Source organism: Sturnira hondurensis, unplaced genomic scaffold, assembly GCF_014824575.4.
Source record: "Sturnira hondurensis isolate 20B ecotype Veracruz unplaced genomic scaffold, ASM1482457v3 Scaffold0004136, whole genome shotgun sequence".
Classification (NCBI taxonomy): Eukaryota; Metazoa; Chordata; class Mammalia; order Chiroptera; family Phyllostomidae; genus Sturnira; species Sturnira hondurensis.
The window spans coordinates 7,223,977-7,246,789 of NW_028076767.1; the positions used below are offsets into that span (position 1 = coordinate 7,223,977).

A 22,813-nucleotide genomic window follows, 5' to 3' on the forward strand; every position below is an offset into this window, starting at 1 on the left:
AATTTTGTTTCATTTCCACTGATTTCCTAGGTGAAATTAGGTGACTGTCTGGGTAGAATAATGATGATAATGATGGGAAACTATACATACTCGAATGACATATGTAAAGCTTTAATAAAGGAGGAGAGAGACTCAGGGGAGTGCATTAAATTGAGTAATAATTTATTATTTAGAGACCTCTACCCATTCACTCTTTTTTTTTTTTTCTGGAAGAATTGGCTCTTCCTCCAAGGTGTGCCATTTCCAGAAAGAAAAAGGTAACTCTGTGTGTGTGTGTGTGCACGTGCACGCACACATTCTGCCTGCTTGTCCTGCCGTGAGGTGATGGCTTTTTGTTATGCACTGGACATCTACCTGTGAACTGTCTAGGATTCGGTGAGGGGAGGAACAGAGTTTGCAGGATTCTGCGTGTCCTATAGGAATGCACTGCAATTATTTCCAATCACAATTAACCTGATTAGAATAATGGACAGGAAGTGTCCCTCTGTAGCTAATGCAGTTTGGCATCAGCTGACTGAAATCCTTTGATAATTTCTGCACAGATGGCTGGGCTGAATGTAGCACTTTTTAAATTATTATTTTCATGGTCTCTTGGTAGGCCAAAACCTCGACACCGACAACAGACCTCCCCATTAAGGTGGACGGCGCCAACGTCAACATCACAGCTGCCATTTATGACGAGATCCAACAGGAGATGAAAAGGGCCAAGGTGTCTCAAGCCCTGTTTGCCAAAGTGGCTGCAAATAAAAGTCAGGTGAGTGGTTTTTAAAAGAGCAAAAGTGAGAGCTGGAATTAGACTGTTCTCCCCCTCCCACCAATAAAAATACATCTGTTCCTATAATAATAATAACAATAACAATCCCTAGGGAACCTGTCATGTTCCGAGTTTGGCTCTACAGTCTGCTTTTATTCCCACTGGAGTTTAAAAAATAGAGACTAAGTCAAAATCCAGATTTTTTTGTCTTTTAAAGATTTTTTTTAAAAAAAATCAGCCTTGAATAATTTCTAAGTCTAAATACTACTGTGTATTCTTTCTTTCTTTCTTTCTTTCTTTCTTTCTTTCTTTCTTTCTTTCTTTCTTTCTTTCTTTCCTTCTTTCTTTTGCGTGTTTTTGGTGTTTTCTTTTTTTCATTTGTTTTTTGTTTTACATTGGAGCAAAACTTGATATGTACAAAACAGCATCTTTCTGAGACCACATTTTAGACAGGTCTCATCGCCTCTCCTCTGCCCACCAGGGGAATGGCTGACTTTGTTATAATAACTGCTTCCCCCCAGCCTCAGAGACATCTTGTGATGTCAGGTGTTTCTTTTATGTATAGAGTACAGTTGTTTTTCCAGGAGAAAACACACGCAGGGGAGTCCAGGGCAAGTGCTAAAATCTTTAACAGGAAAACATAGAGGCTTACCCGGCACAGTGTTTCAGAGTGCTGGGATTGTGGGTATGGAATGCTCCGGGGAAAAGGGTAGACAGATGCTTAGGTTTCTTTCTTTCTTTCTTTCTTTTTTTTTAATTTATGAAAGCAGCAACAGTTGATGGGATCTACTATCTGTTTCAGTTTTTTTAAAGGGACAACTACCACTCTATAGCATAGAATGGATTAGGTTGAGATGCCTACTTATGTATCCCTAAGATGAATGATTACCTAATGCATACTGGAGGAAAAAAAAGTTTGTTGAAGCATAATGTTGAGAGTCCTTTGATTCTGAGCTTGATTTCCTCTGTGACCTTTCGTGGCAAACGTTTTCATCCCTGCATGAGTCGGTGGCAAAATGGCCCATCGTCTCCCCAACAGATCTTCTGTCATATGCTATAAAGAAGGAACATTTCTGAGTACTGTGTTTCTATTAAGCAAGAGATTTTCAATAAAAATCAAGTTTTAAAATGATATACAGTTAAATGTTATATTTAGACTAATTATATGGTTTGGGGATTAGCCTTTTTTACCTGTAGCTTGGCAGTAACCTGGCTTAAGTTATTTTTCAGATGTTGATAAAGGGAAAGGAGTAGAATATCAAGGGACTTTAAAGAGGATGGAAATATTTGTTTCCCTTTTTAATTTTAATGTAGTAATCTTCCCAGATTATTCTTATTATCTCTCATCAATGAAATCATTGAAATGCAGTTTGCAAAGATTTGATGTCCAATCATAGTATGAAATACATGAAAAGAAAATACCATGGAGCCTTCCTAAACTGTTAAATGCATAAAATCCCATGTACCACATGGCAAAATATAATGAGAGTTGGAGCTGTTAAACGAATAAAGCTGTTAAATGCATAATGCCACTTGGCAAAACTACTGTGCATTTAATGGTTTTCCACTGTGTAATAAAGGACATATGTGGTAAATGTGCAGTGAGTATAAAAACTACACAATTGATTTTGCAAACCTGCCCCTTAGTTGTGACTTGACATAAATATCAAAGTTTTACTCAGCCCATTTTTTAAAATACAAGAAGCTTTCATGAAAAACTGAAGACCACAGTCTGAGAACTTGATTCAAAATGCCTGTAATCTTCTTATTGACTGGGCACCAGGGCTTCTGGAAATAGTGATGCCTGTAGCCTCCAAAAATAATTTGGGTGGCTCATTGAAAGCTGTGTTTGCCAGTTGGCCCAAATTTAGCTCTCCAAAATTTTGATGCCTCCTAAAGAACTCAGTAGTCCTGATTTTGTAGAATCTGAAGGAGAATGTAGTTGTGGGAATTAATGTGCTGAAGAATTAATGTAGTTCTGAGAATTAATGAGATTGAGCCTAAATAGGGATATGGTGTTTCGAAGTTTTTCTTTTTCCCTTTGGGACAGTGGTCTCATTCTCATTTATGAATGAGGAACGTTATTGTAAATAGCTGATTAGATTGGCAATCCAGGTGCCAAGATTTTTTAAGTGGTAATTTAACATAAGACATTCACTCCTTTTTCTAAGTACCAGCTTTAGATAAAAATCGTGTTTAACGAAGCCAGTTGCATGATTTGGTATTTTGCACATGTACTTGGTAGATATTCATAAGATATAGATGTACAGGACTGACAGTGGGACCCTGGCCAAAGTACTTAATCTCTCCAGGCTGCAATGGGAAGTGGCCACAGCCTTTTCTTTGGATTGTAGGAGTAAGAGAACAAAGGGTTTCCCCTCCTCACTTCCAATTCCTTCTCTCCCTTTATCACGTTTCTTTGGAGGAGATGGAGGTTCTTAGAGTGACTGAACAGGCAGATGGATAGTAAGGGCTCTCCATTCTCCCTTGGAGGTAAAATCAGGAGAAGATTTAATTAGGAACTCTTGTGAAATGGACTAGGCTTGGAACCTGGAAGGCCCAGTTCAAATATACATCATGATCCCTCCCCTTCCATTTAAAATATCTTTTAAAATAGAAATAAACCCTCCATTAAACCTCATTCACTCCTTGGTGTCAACTGCTGTCATCAGCTATTAAGAGTAATACTTAATACTGTGTGAGGGGCAGGCTTTGAATAGAAAGTAGGAAAAAGAAAGGACATTTTTAGAGCGATTATGGGTGGTGGGCCAAGACAGTGCTTGAGGGCTGTAAGTGTCTAGCGACACAATGGGAGGCGGGGTTCAGAAAAGGAGTTGAAAGAGTGACAGACTGAAGCAGTTTTGCCCATGGTCCTATTGGTGGAAGCACATTACTGGAAAGTGTGTGTTTCCTTAGTGGATGGGTTACGTCGGGATGCACTTGTAGGGCTGTAGACCACCTCTTCCTCCAGATCAGCTCCAGTTCCTGTGTCCAGTGGTTCCTCCGAACCCATTAGCTCTTTCTGTCTGACTCTTGCCTCTTTCTTCACATGAGAAAAGTCAGAGAGGGAACAGCAGAAGATATAAATAAGAGGGAAGGGTATGCATACCTTTCACCTTTTAGTTCATTTTCAATTTAGGATTTATTTTATGTTTGTGTGTATGTGTGAGTGTGAATTCTAGGATTATCTCCCTTTTCTTTCTGCAGAGTATTCAGATCGTTGATTTTAATGCTGTAGGAGGCGCTATGGTCAGTGATTGTTCTCCATGAAATGGGAGTGAGGGTTCTTAGTAGGAGCCATAATGTAGAGGCACATGGAACATTTTCTGCTTAAGTTCTTTGTGACCCTTACATGCAAAGGGCCACCAGGGAATGAACACTCCAGAGTGCAGTCCCAGTGGCCTCCTTGTCCCTTGGAACTCCTCATCCCTTGATAGCTTCTTGTAATCTTCCCATTGCTCTTACATTCTGTAGGGTTGCTTTCCCTCCGATTGCAGCTTTTCACCTGTGATCTGGGAAGTGGAAATCCAGAGAGAGGAAACATAGCGACCAGTGAGCTCTCCCATGCAGTCCTCCAGGGCTGACCCTGTGCTTTGTGCCATTTCGTCTTCAGCGCCATTTCTTACCCTTGACATCAGCTGCCCCTTCCCCCGAACATTAACTCACTGTTTATCTCATATCCTGCCCGTTTCTCTTGTGTTGCAGCCTACAGTAGTTCTGTTCATAGAATGCTGAGGATGACCTAAAGTTGGTTTTCTTTTGAAAATCATTCTTTATTATTTATATACCTAAAGCCTCGACTCCATGTATGTGACTGTCTTTTTTTTTTTTTTTTGCTGGGTTTGGGTAGATAAGTGGGAAAGGGCTTATTTTATTTTAATCCCCATTTTCCTTTGTCCCCATTAAAACAATAAACAAAAACTCCACAATGGTACTGGGTTTGCTTTTATTTGGGACCAGGGGTGGTGGCTTGCTTTCTGTGTTTAGAAGGTAGAGAAAAGCAGAGACACTGAAAAAAGGAAATACCAAGCTGGTTGTGAACTTCACTCAGATGGGGTAATCAAAAGGCCAACCCCAGGGCCTTCTGGGATGAAAGGAAGGGAGTGGTCTGGTTGTAAATAGGGCCCCATAGGGATGTCAGAAGAGATGATACACGGATGCCCTCACTTCTACCAGTATTTAAAGACCTCTGCCAATCCTGGAGTCCCTCTCCCTGCCACAGACACCTTCCCAGGCCCACAAGCTACAGGAGCTACTACTAGAATTAGGGATAGAAAGGTCCTTATTCTTGGTACTTACAGAAACAACAGAGGAAGGCACTATTGTGTTCCCACTGCAGCTGGGGAAGACTTTCTGGCCTCCAATATGGAATCTAAAATCATTTTCCCCATAGAAGCTGTATTCTCCATAGAGACTGGGTTTCAGTATGTTGTGTTTCATGTACATTAGTATCAAACAAGTTCTTTGTACTGATCTTTATTTCTTATCACTATGTTTCTACCAAAAAAATAATTTCATGTTCTCACCTACTCACTTAACAAATTATATTTTTAAGTAGAAAGCTATTTATGCTTTAGATGTAACTTACAGGCTCATATTTTATGGTCTTACTACATTTTTTTAAACCCTCACCTGAGGATAAGCTTATTGATTTTAGAGAGAAGGGAAGAAACATTGAAGTGAGAGAGAAATATTGATTGCTTGCCTCTTGTATGCACCCTGACTGGGACTGAGCCCTCAGCCTAGGCATGTGCCTTGACTGGGAATCAAACACATGGCCTTTTGTTTTGTAGGACAATGCCCAACCAACTGAGCCACACCAGCCAGGCCAGTGGACACACTTCTTTATTATAAAATCTCTCCTCATAAATGGTCTAATTTGCTCAACAGACTAAATGATTTATTAAAATATATACTTCTCTTTGGCACGTCCTTCTGAAAGAAAGCAAAAATAAAGAAAAAACAGAAAACTTTACATAAAGAAAAATAATGGATGTATTATTGGATTTGTTTTCTTCCTTTTATTGCTCTTTGCTATTAGAGTTTATATCACATTCAACACATATGCTAACATAACTCTTTTCATTCAGTCATGGGTTATCATATTAATCTTTGCTTTTGTATCTCCTTTTAAAAATGTCCTCAGCATAATTTAGTTGTACATACTTTAAAAAAAAGAAATAACCCCTATTATATGATTAAGTAATAACTTTCTATCTATAGAAAATGCAGAAATATGTAAATACCAAAGCATGATTCACCCTTAACTCCACATCCCAGAGATAGTTACTATTAACATTTTAGAGTCTTTCCTTCTAACAAACTGTGTGCGCATGGGTGTTTGTATCCTAAGATTATACTGTACAACACACAATTATAAGACAAGTTAAAACTACAGTGCTCTTTTTTAAGGCCAACGTTTTATACAGGAGAGTAAACTTATAAAGTACAAAACATTGTCTTTGTCACATTATTTAGTTTCTTACCTTTTAGATGGCTTTATTGGGGCCAGGATAGCTTGGGCTATTGGAAGTAAAGCTTTGCCACATCTCTCTAGTATAAAAATCACAGGAAGTGCTGGCCGTATGATGCCCCATGTACACTAAGTTGGTGGTCTCAGTCTTAACTCCTAATGATTTTTGCCATCCTGCATTCATTGTGGAAGGCAGACGAAAAGAGGCGTGCACGCGCCTTGCCTGAGCAGCTGCCCCTTGTTGCCGGGCAGGTTTCTTTGGAACACAATAATTTTGACAATCTATCAAGGAGGATTTTCTACTCTTGTCAACTGGGGCATGCATATGACAATTTCAGGGCCCTCCACCAATTCAAATAAAAACTTAATATATGTACATTATAATTACCATTTAAAAAATTGTAATGCCATGTAGTGATGAAGTTAGGTTTCTCAACATTGCCAAATGCCAAACTAAGTAGGCAGTCAACAGTACGATGTTTAACTGTCAAATTGAGCCCTTCATTCTCTCCCTTTTTCTCTTAGCATCATCGTAAAGGATTCGATTCTAGTGAGATTTTATCAGCAGAAATTCCTTTCAGATCTCAGTTTTTATATCAGCCTTATAGTGAACAACCAGGTTCTTTGTACTGTGCCCCCAGTTAGTTAATATTTCATGCCTTAAAACTAGCCTTTATGGAAACCCTTAATTAGATATCAACAGAGACTAATCACAGGGTTCACGGACAAATCTGAAAATGTCAGATGCCTTTACCGATGGGTAAAGTTTATGTACTGGTTTTAAGCACATCTTTACTGCAGAAACCTGCTTTATTTTGCCTGTTTATGACATAGCACCTTTAGAAATTTCCATGCGACTTTGAAGCAAATCAAGCTACCATATTAAAGCCACCTCTCCAAACACTCCCAGCCCTCTTTCAAAGAGGATGTCAAGTTAAAGCAGGGTTCTTACAGTTGGAGAATGTTGGTGCCTGTGAATAATTCCTACCACTTTGCTGTAGGGACTGTTTATCATCTTCCTTTGACAGGGCCAACACTAGGACGAGGCAAATGAGACCCTGGGATGTAAAATATAAGGAGGCACGCATTCTTCAACCACACTTCTTAAATTTTGCACACTAGTCACTTGCTTTCCTCACCCTAGAACCAGCCCTGATCTTTCAAAGTATCATAATTTCCTGTGTTTATGCCCCCCCGGCATTTACAAGTTTTTGAGGCAGTTTGCACAATATATAGTATGTCATAGATATGCTAAAATTTGGACGTGAAGTCAAGGATTGAAAATAGTTTTGTTTTGCTGCTCCACATTTTAGTCTAGTACATTTTGTTGTTAATACCTTTCTAGTACTTAAGTGGGGAAGTATAAGATTCTACATCCATTTATCTTCTTGACAGATATGGACAGCTTTTTCAGATCCATGTTCCCACAAGTGCATGTATGGTTGTGTGTACATTATTTATAAAAGTTATTCCAAATTTCCATACTGCTAGGTAGCTATGTGTGTCTGATGTATGTATGGTAAGGAGGGCCACAAGATTTTACAAAATTGCCTCTTGATTTGAGCCTTCTGTAACAGAGGTTAAGGAGTTGATCTGAAATAAAATTTCCATTACTCTCAATTACAGACGTAATCTTTACAACCACATCCATAGGAATGGAGGGGCGTGCCCAGGGACAGCTGAAGATCGGTTCCCATGAAAATATAGTTTGGAACTTAGTGTACAATTTTGAAAAATAAAAAAAGAAGCAGATCATTTTAGCCTAACACATTCAAGGTGTAAGATAATTAACCTTGAACTGTAACTAAATGCTCAGCACAAGTCTGTTTTTGAGGTTTAGATGACCTCCTGGTCAGGGATTCGTCGAAGCCCCTTGACAGGTCTGCCTTGCCGTTAGCCTTTTACCCATTTCAGTTTTCTTGATTAGGTTATCCTGAATCATTAGGGAGTTTATTTATTTTAATAGACACTTATTGGATTCATGAAAAGAGAATTCAGTGACTAAGAAACAAGAGCTGAATATTATCTGGCTCATTTCACACTTCAGAAGAGTCTCAACCAGCTGAAGAGAAATCCTTTCGTAGTTACAAAAGTTTGTTTGGGGACTTCATGTGCTTCCATTTAGAAAGCGAACTGTCTGTGGTTAATAATATGAATTTTCTTTTGAGACACTCAGAAAACATTTCCTTTTGGTTACATATGCTGACATTTTCTGTATTGAAAATGTGGGTGAGTAAATGTCCTTTTAGATTTCTGTTGCAGGAAGGCTTGAGTCATTCCCCTGAAAAATTGTTCATTTGCCGACATATTCATTCATTGGGTTCCTAGAGGGGCAAACACTGTGGGGGCTGTTGTTTATTTTCTGTAGGTTGGGTTCACGATCAGCTCTGCCTTTGACACATCAAGGGGAACGGTAGTGACTGTGACAAGGCCCTGCCTCTGAGGCCAGTTCAGCCTTACTCAGCAGAACCGTCCTTTGTCTTTGTGGTTGGAGATTGAGCCTGTGTTTGTTGCTGAGCAAATCCTGGTTTGTATTTATTATGAAATATTAGAAAAATTGGGGAATTTTTCACCAATATAGAACTTATTTTTTAAGGACTTAATTATTTTTTAAGCAAAAATCATGAGGAAGCTGAAATCATTTACTAGTGTTTTGGGGATAGGAAAACAAGTACCAGTAACAGTACACAGTGACATTTCAGTACCACGGACAGGAACCTAACTCTTCCAGCTTGTTTCCCCTCCCCAATCATTTAACCTTAAGTTTTAGAGCTAGCATTCAAACTTATATCCGATGGACTTCAAACTCAAACAGTGCCAGTATTAAAAGGCCTTACCAGCCCTCACTGGTGTGGCTCGGTGGATTGAGCACTGGCTTACGAACTGAAAGGTCACCAGTTTGATCGCTGGTCAGGGCATAGGCCTGGGTTGTGGGCCAGGTTCCCAGTTGGGGGTGTGTGAGAGGCAGCTGGTGGGTGTTTCTCTCACACATTGATGTTTCTCTCCCTCTCTTTCCCCCTGTCTTCCCCTGTTTCTGAAAATAAACCAAGAAAAATCTTTTAAAAAAAGACCTTACTGGCCATTTGAACATTTTCAGCATTTTGGTGTGTAGCTTGGAGAATATGTAGTCACTCATTTATTGATTACTTGACATTTTTAAACTTGTAAATTTTTAAATTAGTGAAATTGATATTGCCTTCCTCATTTATTTTAATCCAGGAAAGCTTTCAAATGCTTTATTTGGACAACAACAGAGAGATATGTGTTTATTTGGATAAACACAGAGAGAAACAATGACAAAAAGATGAGAACAGATTAAAAAATGATTGATATGGTATGGTACTTAGTGTATTTGTCCTTATTTTTTCAAATGAAAATTCCAAGAGGATGAAGCTGATAAAGTATGCACTTTATTACTACCAGGTCATTGTGAGTCCATGATGTTCTTGACTTTATCATAGTGTTTTCTCTAATGATTTCTTGTTATGGAGGGAGGGATGAAGGAGGGAAGGGAGGAAGGGAGGGAGGCAAGAAGGAGAAAAAGAAAGAAAAGTGAACTTCATCATATTTAAAAGTCTTCTGTTACTTCCAGGGCCCATTGGATTAAAATGAATTTATTTTTTGCGTGGTATTCTTTATAGTCTGATCCCAGCTTCCATTTCTCGATAGTCATTTAGCCCCGCAAAGTTGCTCCTGATCCCCAATGTGCTCACTGTGCAAGCCTCTGCATTGCTGATGGTGTTATCTTTGCTTGGAATGTGCTTCTGATCACGTCCTCTCCCCACCTGGTGAAGTCTTTCTTTATCTTTCAAGGATCACCTTGTATGTCATATTCTTTTTGGTGACATTTTTTCTGAGCTTCAATGTCATAATTACTCACTTCCTTGCTGATGATTTTAGTTAACTTTTTACATAAAAAATAGTAATGAAATTAAATGGTACACATAACATATCAACACATGGCATGGTACACAGTAGGTGGATGTTCAATACAAGATTATAAACTGAGTTGATGTTCTGAGAGAATTTTGTCACTGATTGCACTTATGTAGTGGTGTAAGTTGGATCACCCCATTTTCTCTATGGCATTGATGCATTACAGGCGGGAAAACAAATCTCAGAGCAGTGACAGGGTTGCTTCTGAAAAATAGTCCCCCTTTCCAACTATAACTCTTCAAATTTGAGACTGTACAGCATTCTTCTGTGCTAGTTTCTGTGCATGCTAATGATTTCAGTTCAATCTGATGAGCATTTATTGAGCAATTTTTATGTGCAAGAAACTACACTCTTCTCTGAAAGTGATAATGTGAAAAAGAAACCACCCCTTTCCCTCCACCCTCATCAGGAAGCTGACTGCTCTGATGGGAACACAGACATGCCCACTCATAACAATAATAACAACCAAATTGTGTGATGCAGGAGAGAGCAGTTTTTTATAGATTGGGATGAGACTGTGTTGGCTGAGCCTTGAGGTACAGCTTCTCATGGGCAGCAGAGGGTTAAATGTGAGACATTTCAGACAGCAGAGTGACATGAGGAATACTAGCTGTGCTCAGATGTTGTAACTCAGCCCCAGTTTTATCAGACTGAGAAAGCTAGACTGACTCTATAAATAAATTCAGCCATCCTTTGGTTAAAACACAAGCAGTCTGAAAGAGAAATCACATATGAGGTATATATCCCCTGGACCATGTATGGAGATAGGAATGTACCAAGGGTATTCAGGGACTGAAAATAATTCACTGTACCAGGAGCCCAAGATCAATAGGGGAACTGATGGGAGACGAGACCATAAAAGAGGAACAGCAGCAAATTGTGGTTCTTATTTTTTTTTGTTAATGCTTTTGAGTTGTGAACTAGAGATATCTCATTTAAATAAATCATTAATGACTACCTCTTTGTTAAAAGATAAACTACAGGGTTATTATTCATCTCCCAAAAAGAAATAATGACATAGTTCTTCAAGTAGTAAGCATTCCTAATACATTTACAATATGATTTGCTTTGTAAATTTAGATTGACACACAACTTTTCAGGAACATGTGGATTTGTAAATAAACTGTATTTTGATGGATGTACATGTTGCCTCACCTGCATAGTTGAAAAGGATGGTCAGGCTTGTTTTTTCTATCAAGGGAAATATATTTGTTTGAGAGGCTGACAAGATGGCTAAAACGAGATGTTAATAGATGTCATTTGCTTATGCACTGAGCGCTTGGGAACTCTAACCACTGATTGCGAGGACGCAGCATTGAAATGTATATTCCTTCCCTGGGTTTAGATTCTGAAGGTAAAAGGGTTTTAATAGTAAAGTTCTTGGCATCATTGCACTTACACTGTGTGTAAACCTTACAGCAAAAAAGTACTGTAGTGGAATAATCAAAACCAAGAGATTAACATTGTTTTAATACTATAAACTGAAACTTTTATTCTAATTTTAGTAGTTTCCCACTAATGTTCATTTTCTGTGCCAGGTCCTCACCCAGGAACCACATTGCAGTTTGTTGTTAGTTTTCCTCTTAGTTTTCTGTAGTCTGTGACCATTCCTTGGTCGTCCCTCTTTTTTTAATGCCCTTGCCATTTTTGCAGAGCACTGATTTATTCTGTTGAACATCTCTCAGTTTGGGTTTGTCATGATTCCACTGAAGTCCTTCAAAGTGCATCAAGTCATAGGGTTCATAGTGTTGCTGTGCCATCACTGATGGTGTTGACCTCGATCACTTGGTCAAGGTGATTTCTTATTTGTATTTTAACAGTTAATCATTATCTACTATTCCTGAAAAAATGACAGGGTAACTGATCATGGAATATGGAGACCATCTTTTACAGTTAAGTTCTCAGAAGCTCCAGGTGGGTGACCTCTTGCCCAAAAGTCATCCAGTTATTTAGTGCCGGAGCTGGAGCTTAGCAGTGTGGTCTCAGGGGTCCAGCTGGAATGCTCTTGAAGCTTCTCATGGGGGCTGGGGGTTGCATAAGAGACATTTCGGCCAGCAGAGTAACACGGCAGGTAGGAGGTGTGCTCAGATGCTGGCAGTTCATCTAGCCTTAGTTTTACTGTACTAGAAGAACTGACTACATGAACATTTAGCCAACTTTTGGTCAAAACTTATATCCAGATTAAAAGAGAAATCATATCTAGGTGTGTGCCCTCAGTTCACGGTGCCTGCTCACAGAGCTGGCCCGGGCTGGCAATCAGAGGAACTTCTGTATCAGCATTTCTGAAGTGAAAATAATTCTCCTGGAATGCTCCACGTAACACATAGGGAACAACAACAAAAAACCTACTTGAGATTTTTAACAGAAAAAGGAGATTTGTTTATTAATAATTCATGAGTTCCCATTGAACATGCATGACAGAAACAGTGCTATTCAATAGAGAATACTGTCATCTGTCACTGTTTTATTTGACATTTACACTTTTTTTTTTTGCCTGATACTGCAAAACTTTCTTGGATGGCATGCAAAAATTATATAAATGAAAAAAAATCCCAGTGCGGGGACTCTTTATCTCTTCTGTGATGGGTTCACTCACAGTTGCATACGTGTGTGTTCGTGAAGGAGTATGGCACTTTCTCACACATTCATTAGCCACCAAACAAGTGAATAAGAGACCCAATGGAGAAAATAGAGATGAGCATCGTAAATGGACTGGTGGGAGGATCCTTATGATTAAAAAGATGGAGTGTGAGATGGGAAATGAGGTGGAAGAACAGATTTGCAGAAGGTGAGCATAAAATAGGGAGAGTGAGCGAGTGGGACTGAGGAGAAGGCAAATCATGGCCGCCCTAGAGAAAACTGACAGAAACACATCGCCATTTCAAATGCAAAATAAATACTTGTGAGTGGCATTGCAGGAGCTCCCCTGGTAGGGAATCTGGGCATTTAGTAGAAGAGCGAGTTACAGTTAGAGCACCTTGCAGTTTTGTGCTGGTGTAAGGCTCTGGACAGCCTTTCTGCTCTGTAGGTTAGTTATTATTTATAAAAATCACAGAACCAGCTGATACATTCATAAGCTAATTATTGAAGCAGCTGGGTACACATGGTGCAATATGTCCAAGGCTGTGAAGTATCACAGATTTCTTGGGGCCTGCTGTGGTGGGGGTGCACTGGTGAAGGCTCCATCCCTTAATCTGATCAGCCAAGCAAACACTTTGTGGGGAAACTAGATTAATAACCCTCTAAATACCATGAATGTGCTTCATCTTCAAAACCGGGTTCCCTTAAACACGCTATTAGCTCAGCTCCATCAGGGATTTGAGGAAGTTCTCTGGTGCCCTAAGAACAGGGTCTTGTTGGCTACCTCCCTGTGCCAGAAATTAATTTGGTTTGCTTATGTCTGCACACATGATCACACTTGTGTCTAATCCTCTCCCTAATAGCTTCAAGGTCAGGACCTTGCATGTCAGTGGGCAAATTGAGCACTACACTTCTTAAAGACCGATGGCAGACAGCACACCGTCCATAACGAGGCCTGTGGTTTGTTCTAAGTGATTGTAATGAGTGTAGATTATAACAGCACATATAAATCAAATGCGGCAATGAACGTTGTGAGAGACGTTTTGAGTATTATAAGTGAAGATGCCACTCAGCTGTCACCTGTCTCCCTTTCAAGCTGTGACTTCCCACAATGCAATTCACCCCTTAAGCAGAACAGCAGGTGCTGTCCTCCTGAAGGTATGGGTATCTCAGAACTTCATCTTTTAACAGATGTAGGTTTTGTTTTTATTTTCTGTTAAATGATTGGTCTGCATGCCCTAGCTTCCCCTGGGGGATGTTAAACATACCTGTTTGAAAAAAATGAAAGAGTTCAGTGGGAGACTTATTCAGATCTGTGAAAAGACAGAGAAATAGGAGCTTATTTTTTCCACAGATGGTTTATTTTCCATTTCAAGAATCCTTTTCCTCTGTACAAAGAAACTCTTGAGGAAACACTTTGGGACTAGGAGAGTTTTTAAAATGCAATTTATTTTCTGATAGAGATAAAAAATTAGTCTTCAGTTTTCATCTATGTTGCACCTTGAAAATCAGCCATTACCTGTCTCTCCACTGAGTTAAAAAAACTATGAAAATATGCAGAAAACCATTTCCAAGCAAATGATTAGATATCTTGTTTTCATTCTTCCTAACCCTCTAACTCTCCCCAGCTCCCAGTTTATTGTAAGAAAAGATCAGGTCTGCGCAAATGTGGCCTCTCACTTGTAAAAACAAGGCAGTGTTGTGTTACAGATTAGTTTATAAATCCCCAGCGGCTTCACAGTTCAGTGCCTACAGCTGCTGCAGATGGGCCTGGGTTTTTGTCTCTTCGTGGTGCTGCGGCCAGCAGTTGAAGGGGAAAATGGAATGATCAGGTTATTAACATGGAGGCCGCGAGGAAGAGGCTGCACAATGAGAACAGCTGGTGTTGCTGTCTTGGCTGATGCAGCGGAGATAATCAAATCTTGCCTTTTTTGGGGTAAAGGCAGAAGACACAGTGGAGTGTCAGACAAACAACGGCTTATGATATTATATGGGGTTTTTAGAATGCGTGTCAGGAGCTTTCATTGGCTTACAAGTTACGATATAGAAATTTGTTGAGGTTTGGGATTTATTTTTCACAAAGTCATTTGTGTTTGCTTATGCACCTTTTAAGAAAATTCCTTACTCTTTTGCAGGAGGCGTGATGTGGGACAGTTCTTGCTTTTAAAATTAGCGAAGTAGCTTAGAAATGATGGGTTAGAAAGCTACTGGGTAAAATATTTTGACATGAGTCAGTGAGCGATGTTGACAGCATCCTCTGTATTATTTTCATATAATCTATCATTATTTGCATTACATTTTCTTTCTCATGCAGTTGCAAGCAAGAGAACATCCGGGTGCCAGAGTTGGGAGGCATTCGTTTGCAGGTGTGACCCGACCAACTGCCTACCTTCCTGCAGGTGTGGCTGTGGCGGGAAAGTGATGGTGGACAAGGCCTAGAGCCTAAAGCATTCAGAGATGGAGAAAAATAGATGACTTGTTTTTTATTCTAGCTAGGGTAGCTGTTTCTGTTTTGTGGCATGATTGATAATTGTAAGACCGTTTTCTTCCCAGAGAATTTGGTGCTATTCACACTTGGACGTTTTTCCTTCTTTAAAATTTGTGATCTCATAATACATATTTGTTCATCTTCACTCTTTTCTTAGGGTGGAATACTATACAATTGAGTAATTTTTAAAAAATTGTAGTAGTCCATCCTGGCTGGTGTAGCTCAGTGGATTGAGCACGGAGCTCAGTGGATTGGATCGTGGGAACCACATGATCGCGGTTCGATTCCCAGTCAGGGCATATGCCTGGGTTGCAGGCCAGTTCCCAGCAGGGGTTGCACAAGAGGCAACCATACATTGATATTTCTTTCCCTCTCTCCTTTCCTTCCCCTCTAAAGATAAATAAATAAAATCTTTAAAAAATTGTAGCAGTCCAACACAAATTACTTTTTTCTGAGGATTAGATAGCTATATTCTTGCTCCAGTATCTCTCCAGAGGAAGTGTAAATTACCTAAGAATGTATGTGATAGGAAGGGNTCCTGGCTGGTGTAGCTCAGTGGATTGAGCACGGAGCTCAGTGGATTGGATCGTGCGAACCACACGATCGCGGTTCGATTCCCAGTCAGGGCATATGCCTGGGTTGCAGGCTAGTTCCCAGCAGGGGTTGCACGAGAGGCAACCATACATTGATATTTCTTTCCCTCTCTACTTTCCTTCCCCTCTAAAGATAAATAAATAAAATCTTTAAAAAATTGTAGCAGTCCAACACAAATTACTTTTTTCTGAGGATTAGATAGCTATATTCTTGCTCCAGTATCTCTCCAGAGGAAGTGTAAATTACCTAAGAATGTATGTGATAGGAAGGGTGATAAGGTAACAGGAGTGAAGATTCTCAGGCATTGGTGTAAACCGATGTGGTTATTGGTTGGTTTTTGAGTGATCAGGCTGTTTCAGTATCTCCCCAGGTTGGTGGGAACAATTTTGACAAAAAACATAATAAAGTGGGATAGCACTTCACTGCAGTCACGCCATCCTCTGCTGCTCTGCACTCGCAGGGTGAACTCAAGTGACCTTCTCTCTCTAGGGGTGGCTGTGTGAACTGCTCCGCTGGAAGGAGAACCCCAGCCCAGAAAACCGCACGCTCTGGGAGAACCTCTGTACCATCCGTCGCTTCCTGAACCTTCCCCAGCATGAGAGGGATGTGATCTACGAGGAGGAGTCCAGGCATCACCACAGCGAGCGCATGCAGCACGTGGTCCAGCTCCCGCCTGAGCCGGTGCAGGTCAGTGATCCCTTTTTCCGGTCTGAGCAAGGCTGCTCGTGCTGGCAGCTGTGGGGCATCACATGGGTACACACATGAGCTCCCATAGGAAGGGGTCTCGTGCTATGTCCGTGAGAACAAGGGTGCGTTTCTCTCCGTGGGAACAGTGTGTCTAACTGTGTGCGTGTGCATGTGCACATGTATGCTCACACAGAGAAAAACAACTGAAGTCAAATCCAAAGGCAGATCCTTCTGGTGGGATTATGAAGCAAGTGCATTCATTCAAAATTAAATCTCCCAATCATAAAACTAATTCATAGTTCTCATCAGTTCATTTTCTAACGAAACACTCTGAAGTAGACAATGAATGATTCAAAATTCCTCAAAGAATGTTTGATTGGGCTGCAGAAAAAAATATCCACATGGCAGGGGTGTCCAAGCCTCCTGCAGCCCAGGATGGCTATGAAAACAGCCCAAAGCAAAATCATAAATTTACCCCAACACTTTTTTTCTCATCAGTTTTCGTTGGTGTTTATATATTTAATATGTGGCCCAAGACAACTCTTCTTTTTCCAGTATGCACCAGAGACGCCAAAAGGTTGGACATCCCTGACTGAGAATACCATTGAACTCAAATAAATCATTGAGAGAAATTATTGATATATTCTTAGAATTTTAAAATGAGTTTTTGCCATCTTTGGTTTCATTTGGGTCACATGTGTTGTGGCTTTGTTTTATCGAGAGAAATATTTTTTTACAAGTAATTGAGTTTACTTAAAAATCAGTAGTTTCAGAAGAAATATTACTGGTAACTAGGGTTTCCAAGGTTACAGCCCTTGGAGTTTTGGCCACAGGTTGTTTTGGTAGGTGATGACATTTGTCCCACTGCCCAATACTGCCAATCCCAGCTGCCACTGAAGAGGACCCTTCAGAGCCTCTGTCTGAACCTCCTTTTGTTTGGCCAGAAGAGAAAGGTTGAGGCAGGAGTGCATGTAGGGGTGTGTGTGTGTGTGTGTGTGTGTGTGTGTGTGTGTGTGTAAAGAGTGGAGGAGAAGATTGGGAGAATGGAAGAATGGCAGGGTGTACTTTCTTGATCAAGATGGTGTAGAGGAGGTGGTTAAGGATGGCGTGAGATGCTCTACTCTGAAGTTCCCTGTCTCCTTTCTCCTTGGCCCACTGTTACATGCTGGGGGGAGACATCAGAAGTGAATTGGTCCCTTACATCACGTTTCATCCAAACATTGACATCTCAGGCAATGCTTTCATGTTCTCATTGGTCAGTTTCCTTAGTTATAGAGTAAATTGTCCAAATGATTAAACTCATGAATTCGTAGAACTAGAAGCACTTGGAGGCCGTGTCTTACACTGTGCACAGTAAACTCAGAGTGGGTGGGTGATGAGGGTGGGCTGACACGTGGTGAAGCCCACCATCCTGGCTCTGCACTGATGCTTGGGTGAGTGATGCCTCAGAGGTGAGCCCCAGGATTTACCCTTCAGGACTCACCGTGCCCCTCCTTGTCCCTCCCTGGCCGGGCCTCTGTCATACACCACACCACCTCCCAATCAGGTCAGTACACGGAGAGCAGTGGTTTTACAGTTTGAGATTTAGTAGAAATTGAAGTTAAGGAGGGACACAGTATAAGTTCACTAACTTATAATTTAGGACAATAAGTTGGCATGAAAAATTTAAGGAAAGCTCCCACTTATTATCCATGTATTTAATGAAATAAAATATTTTAATAACAAATTAATGAAAAGGATAGCCTCAGACAACAGATCTTATAAACTGTATACATTCAATCATATTTAAAAATTTTTCCATCACTTTCGATTTTCTTATTTTGATATAAACTGCTCAAAACTTTTATGCTCAGCCAACACAAAGCCAAAAACTAGCTTCAGGGAGCCATTGGCTTCTGTGGATTTTTCATTGACGGGTCATCTTAGTTCAATCCAGGACAAGTAGAAAAGGAGTGAAAAGCTATTTTATTCTACACATTTTTAAATAACACCCCATTTTAAATCTCATTTTTATTTTAAAGTTGGAAATTTAGAGAAGTTTGTAACAAAATACTAAGACCTATTCTCCATTGTAATTCAGAACTTCCCTTTATTTGGATGAGGTTGGCTTCTATACATTTCTGTCTCCAGTTTTGGTCCAGAAATTCTCATTTCTATGAGGCCCCCATGTTTAGGGAACTAAGGAAATTCAACATAATGTTTTGTCTTTTAATTCACCAGTCTGAGGAAAGTAAATCTTAGAACCAGACAGACAATTGATTTATGAGTTTTATTACCTTTTATATCAGTACGTCAAAACTAGAATATGCTAACAATATTTAATGGCAATAATAATGACATTAATGACAATGATAAATTAAAGAGTCTATAATTTTTGTTTTCATTTTTAAGCAGTTTGCATATATTCATATTAATTTCTGATATCACTAAGAAAATTCTTTTATTTTGTAAGAGGTTACTCCTGTCACTCAGATCTTAGCTAAAGAGTTTCCAAATAGGGCAAATTTCCCTACATTGACTTTGCCGTGGCTTGACCTGGAGCCCGTACCTCTGTGCAGCTGTTCAGACACATCACTTTCTCTTCTACCTTGTGCCTGTGTCCAAGGGATAGCCTCTCTGAAGGCTGCGTTTTGTCTGTCAGCAAGATACAAAGTTTTAGATTAATTACTTATTAGTCATGATATGAAAAATAAAGAAAAGTGACTGGAACTCTGGAGACTGGAGAATGCAACTGATACAGCCTCTGTGCTTTGGGAAGCGGTGTATTGGAAAAGGCCCCATACTGCTAAAATTGCTCTGTGATTGTCCAAAAGTTAGGCCATTGGACTCAGGATTGAACTTCACTTGTAGCCTTATACCAAATGAAATTTTAAGGATATATGATTGCTTACGTGTTTTAGGAATTTTAAAGTTCATGTGTAGTGTCACATTTGTTTGCCAATGTTACATTTTGTCTAATTAGGCTGGGAATGCACCATTATTAAATTGTTAACTATGGGGGAAATCAGCGATAATGAAGAGCTTCTGGTATGTGTAGCATATGAAAACACACACACCGTGGTCCTCTAAGGGTGCCATTTCAATTTCTTTAAAATTAGGGCGCACTGTTCCCCAGTTTTTCTTCTGTGGTAAGGGTACGAAGCAAGGGTACGACCTTTGTGCACAGTTAGCCGCCATGTTTGTGTGTTGGATTAGAGCCTGCACAGAGCTGGGCAGAAGGAGGGGCTTCCGGTCCCTTCCTGCCCAGTCTATGCTTTGGGTGACATTGAGAGGCTTCCGAGGGTCAGAGCCTCTCTCCCTTCACAGAAAGAAGAGAGGAAGTTTTCCTTGCTGTTTGTTTGCAAATGGCTTACAAATTGATAGGCTTACATTAAGGCCCTCAGAGGGTTTTAAAATTTTAAATTCACATTTAAAAAATGAGGAGATTTCACTTAAAAATCCAGGTTTCACATAACAATTCAAAAAACCAGAAGCTCTGACACACTGGGCCGCTTGGCTGGAGCTGATGCCTTCTGTGCAGGGCACACACTCAATGTGCTGCTGACCAGTCCTCATCTCCCACCCTCTGTGTCCACGCACACATACATCCCTTCATTGAGGCCTCGCTCCCGTCACCTTGTCGTGTCACTCCGCCCCTGTAAGGTCACCTTGCCCCTGCAACTCTGGCTCTACACTGAAGCCACCACACCAAAGCTGCATGTGCCTTTGCCCATGGTTCCAATTTCTCCATGGTAACCACTGTGCTTTATTGATTTTTAAAACCCCAACACCTAGCAGAAGCCTTTGCACGCTTACCAAGAAATGGAGGTGATGGGATTTCCCTTCAGAGGTGAGGCCAGGTTATGGTTGGCCTTGGGGTTACTAAGAGGCACTGTCAGCCCCAGAGACAGGGGGTCCGGAAAAAGTAAGGTGGCTCTCCCCCAGGAATTCCTAGCTCTGCAGGTGACCTGTAGCTTTGATGCCGCATGGAATCATCTGGTTTCTCCAGTGGTTTTGGGGTTCTCTTAGTCTCTCCCCATTTAAGACCCTGCTATGTAGACAGCGACTTTCCAGGCTCTGAACACACTTTGTAAAGTGGACCCCTCCATACCCGGGGTCCTCAACATGGGCACTACTGCCCCGAGGAGAGAAAATGGGCTCTTGAGGAGCATCAGACACTTTAGTTTACAATGGTTTGTGGCCTTCCAAAGGGAGATGTGCAGTCTGTCTTGGCTCTTAAAGTTTCATGAGGCAGAGAAAATGAGTAGGGGGGGATATTCCCTAAAGAGCTCCTTCGGGGGGTAATCCGAAAAGGGGGAGTTGTGAAATACAGGTATGTGTACTATTTCTAGCCCGTGTAAATGCGGCACAGGGAAGACCAACACAGGTCAGATGATGTGGTGGGGCAAACTGAAAGAGTCCATGAAAATGATGAGGCAAATTCTATTTTTTACGCCAAAAGTTGGAGACAAAATTATTTCTTGTGGTTGTAGTGATTTTCTCCCTAGTGGTTATTGTGACCTGAGGCCCTATACCGAATGGATGTCCTCAACTTAGAATCAAAAACTAGTTAGGTCAGAGCACTCATTATTAACAGTTGCACTTTACAGTTGGAAAAACTGCAGCAGAGACGTCGAGCCTCGCCTGGAGCCAGGGCGCCCGCTGAGTGAAAGCGCAGGCATGTCTTGGCATCCAGTCTTCCTTCCCTCTGACCGCAATTCTCCTTAACGTACAGGGAGGACAGGACGTTGCTCATGCTGTGACTAGGTCACTGAGTGGGGTCGACTGGGGACCATTTGCCAAATCGTTCATGTCTGTGTCGTTTGTGCTTTATTGCTTTATTATATTTCCACCACAGTGCTTCCATGGCTTATTTTGGAAGTCCAGGAATTCTGAGCTTGCTGCTCTGTGGTTTCCTGACAAGTACTTGTTTTAAAATTCCATGCCGTACACTGAGGAAGAATGTGAGACCTGGTAGGCTGGTAGGGGACAGCCGACACCAGCAGTGTGGTGTGCTTCTGCTCAGCAGAGGCTCTGTGTTTCCTGACCCACCCATTCCCTGCCGTGGGTATCAGCTAGCCTTGACTTTGACTCCATGGGATATGTGACAGTGTCTGGAGATATTTGGGGTTATTATAACTTGGAGATGCTACTGGTGTCCACCAGGCGGACACCTGGAATGTTGCCAAATGTTCCCCAATACACAGGACAATGGCCCCCAGGCCCCAAACTGAGGCTTCCCTGTCCAATAATGTCAGTAGTGCTGGGGTTGAGACACCTCAGTCTAGACATACCATTCATTGACAACAGTGTGAGATAAAAAGTTGTAATGATCACTGAGGATGATTTTAAGTTTTTCCTGTACAAATACCAGTAATGATGATGATGATGGTGATGGTGATGATGAAGAACAGTTCTTAACCTGATAGCAGCTAAAGTTTTTAGAAATGAGGCTTCCAAAATATGAGACTTTTACATGTCTTCCTTTCTTCAAACCTTGTGAAAAAACCAAGAGTGAGCGTGGTTTTTATCTACTTTTACATGTGAAACTGAAGCTTAGAAAAGTTAAGTAAAACCTGCCCAGAGCGAGACCTTAAATCCACATTTGTCTTCCTTCAGTCTCTGACTCTTACCTGTGTGCTGGAAAGAACTGCTAATATGCTTTTCTGAATTCTTGCTGTTAGCTGTCTGTATTATGTAAACCTGTTTATGCACACAATTCAATTTTGAATCATTCTCCTGACAAGATCTAGTTTTGTAAGCTTTCCTCTTTACAGGATACTTAATGCAGTGAAACCTGTATACCCTGGGTGGGATGACAAAGAAGTGACGTGAGTGAATTTTTTATTTTTTACCGAGTGTTTTCGAAATAGCTTTAGAATATGACTCTCATTGCTAGTGTTCGAGGGCGCTTTAAATCTATCTTTAAGCCCTGAGGATTCATTCATGCCTTTCTACTCCAGCTGTAGCTGTATCTTGATTTGTGAATTTGCTTCCAAAAGGACTTCTAAGAAATACGTAAGCTAATTAATTCGTCGGTTAAGGATCTTTACAAATTCTCTAACCAGGTTACTAAAAATTTTCCCACCTTGGATTCATTCCAAGCTCCTGTGTGAAGCCTTCTGTCCAAATGGGTCTTCAGAGTTTCGAAACCCTACTCTAGTCCTGAGGAGAAATGCAAATGCACACTTGTCATCTTTAATGAACTGTTGTCTAAGTAGGTCCTCACCTGGGAAGTCCCTGGCCCTTAAGGAATAGTTTTTTTTCCTAATACTATTATGTTATCCTGTGTGCATATATTCTTCATTACTGTGCTACTAGT

General features: G+C 40.6%; 1 protein-coding gene across 1 annotated transcript in view; it reads left to right on the forward strand.

Annotated features, from left to right (window-relative positions):
- The window catches only part of SATB2 (SATB homeobox 2), a 176,287-nt gene that overhangs the window by 125,012 nt on the left and 28,462 nt on the right, over nt 1–22,813 (forward strand). Inside the window, exons 9-10 of the mRNA XM_037043686.1 lie at nt 599–754; nt 16,315–16,512. Coding sequence (XP_036899581.1) covers nt 599–754; nt 16,315–16,512 — 354 coding nt within the window. The remainder of the gene's footprint in view (nt 1–598; nt 755–16,314; nt 16,513–22,813) is intronic.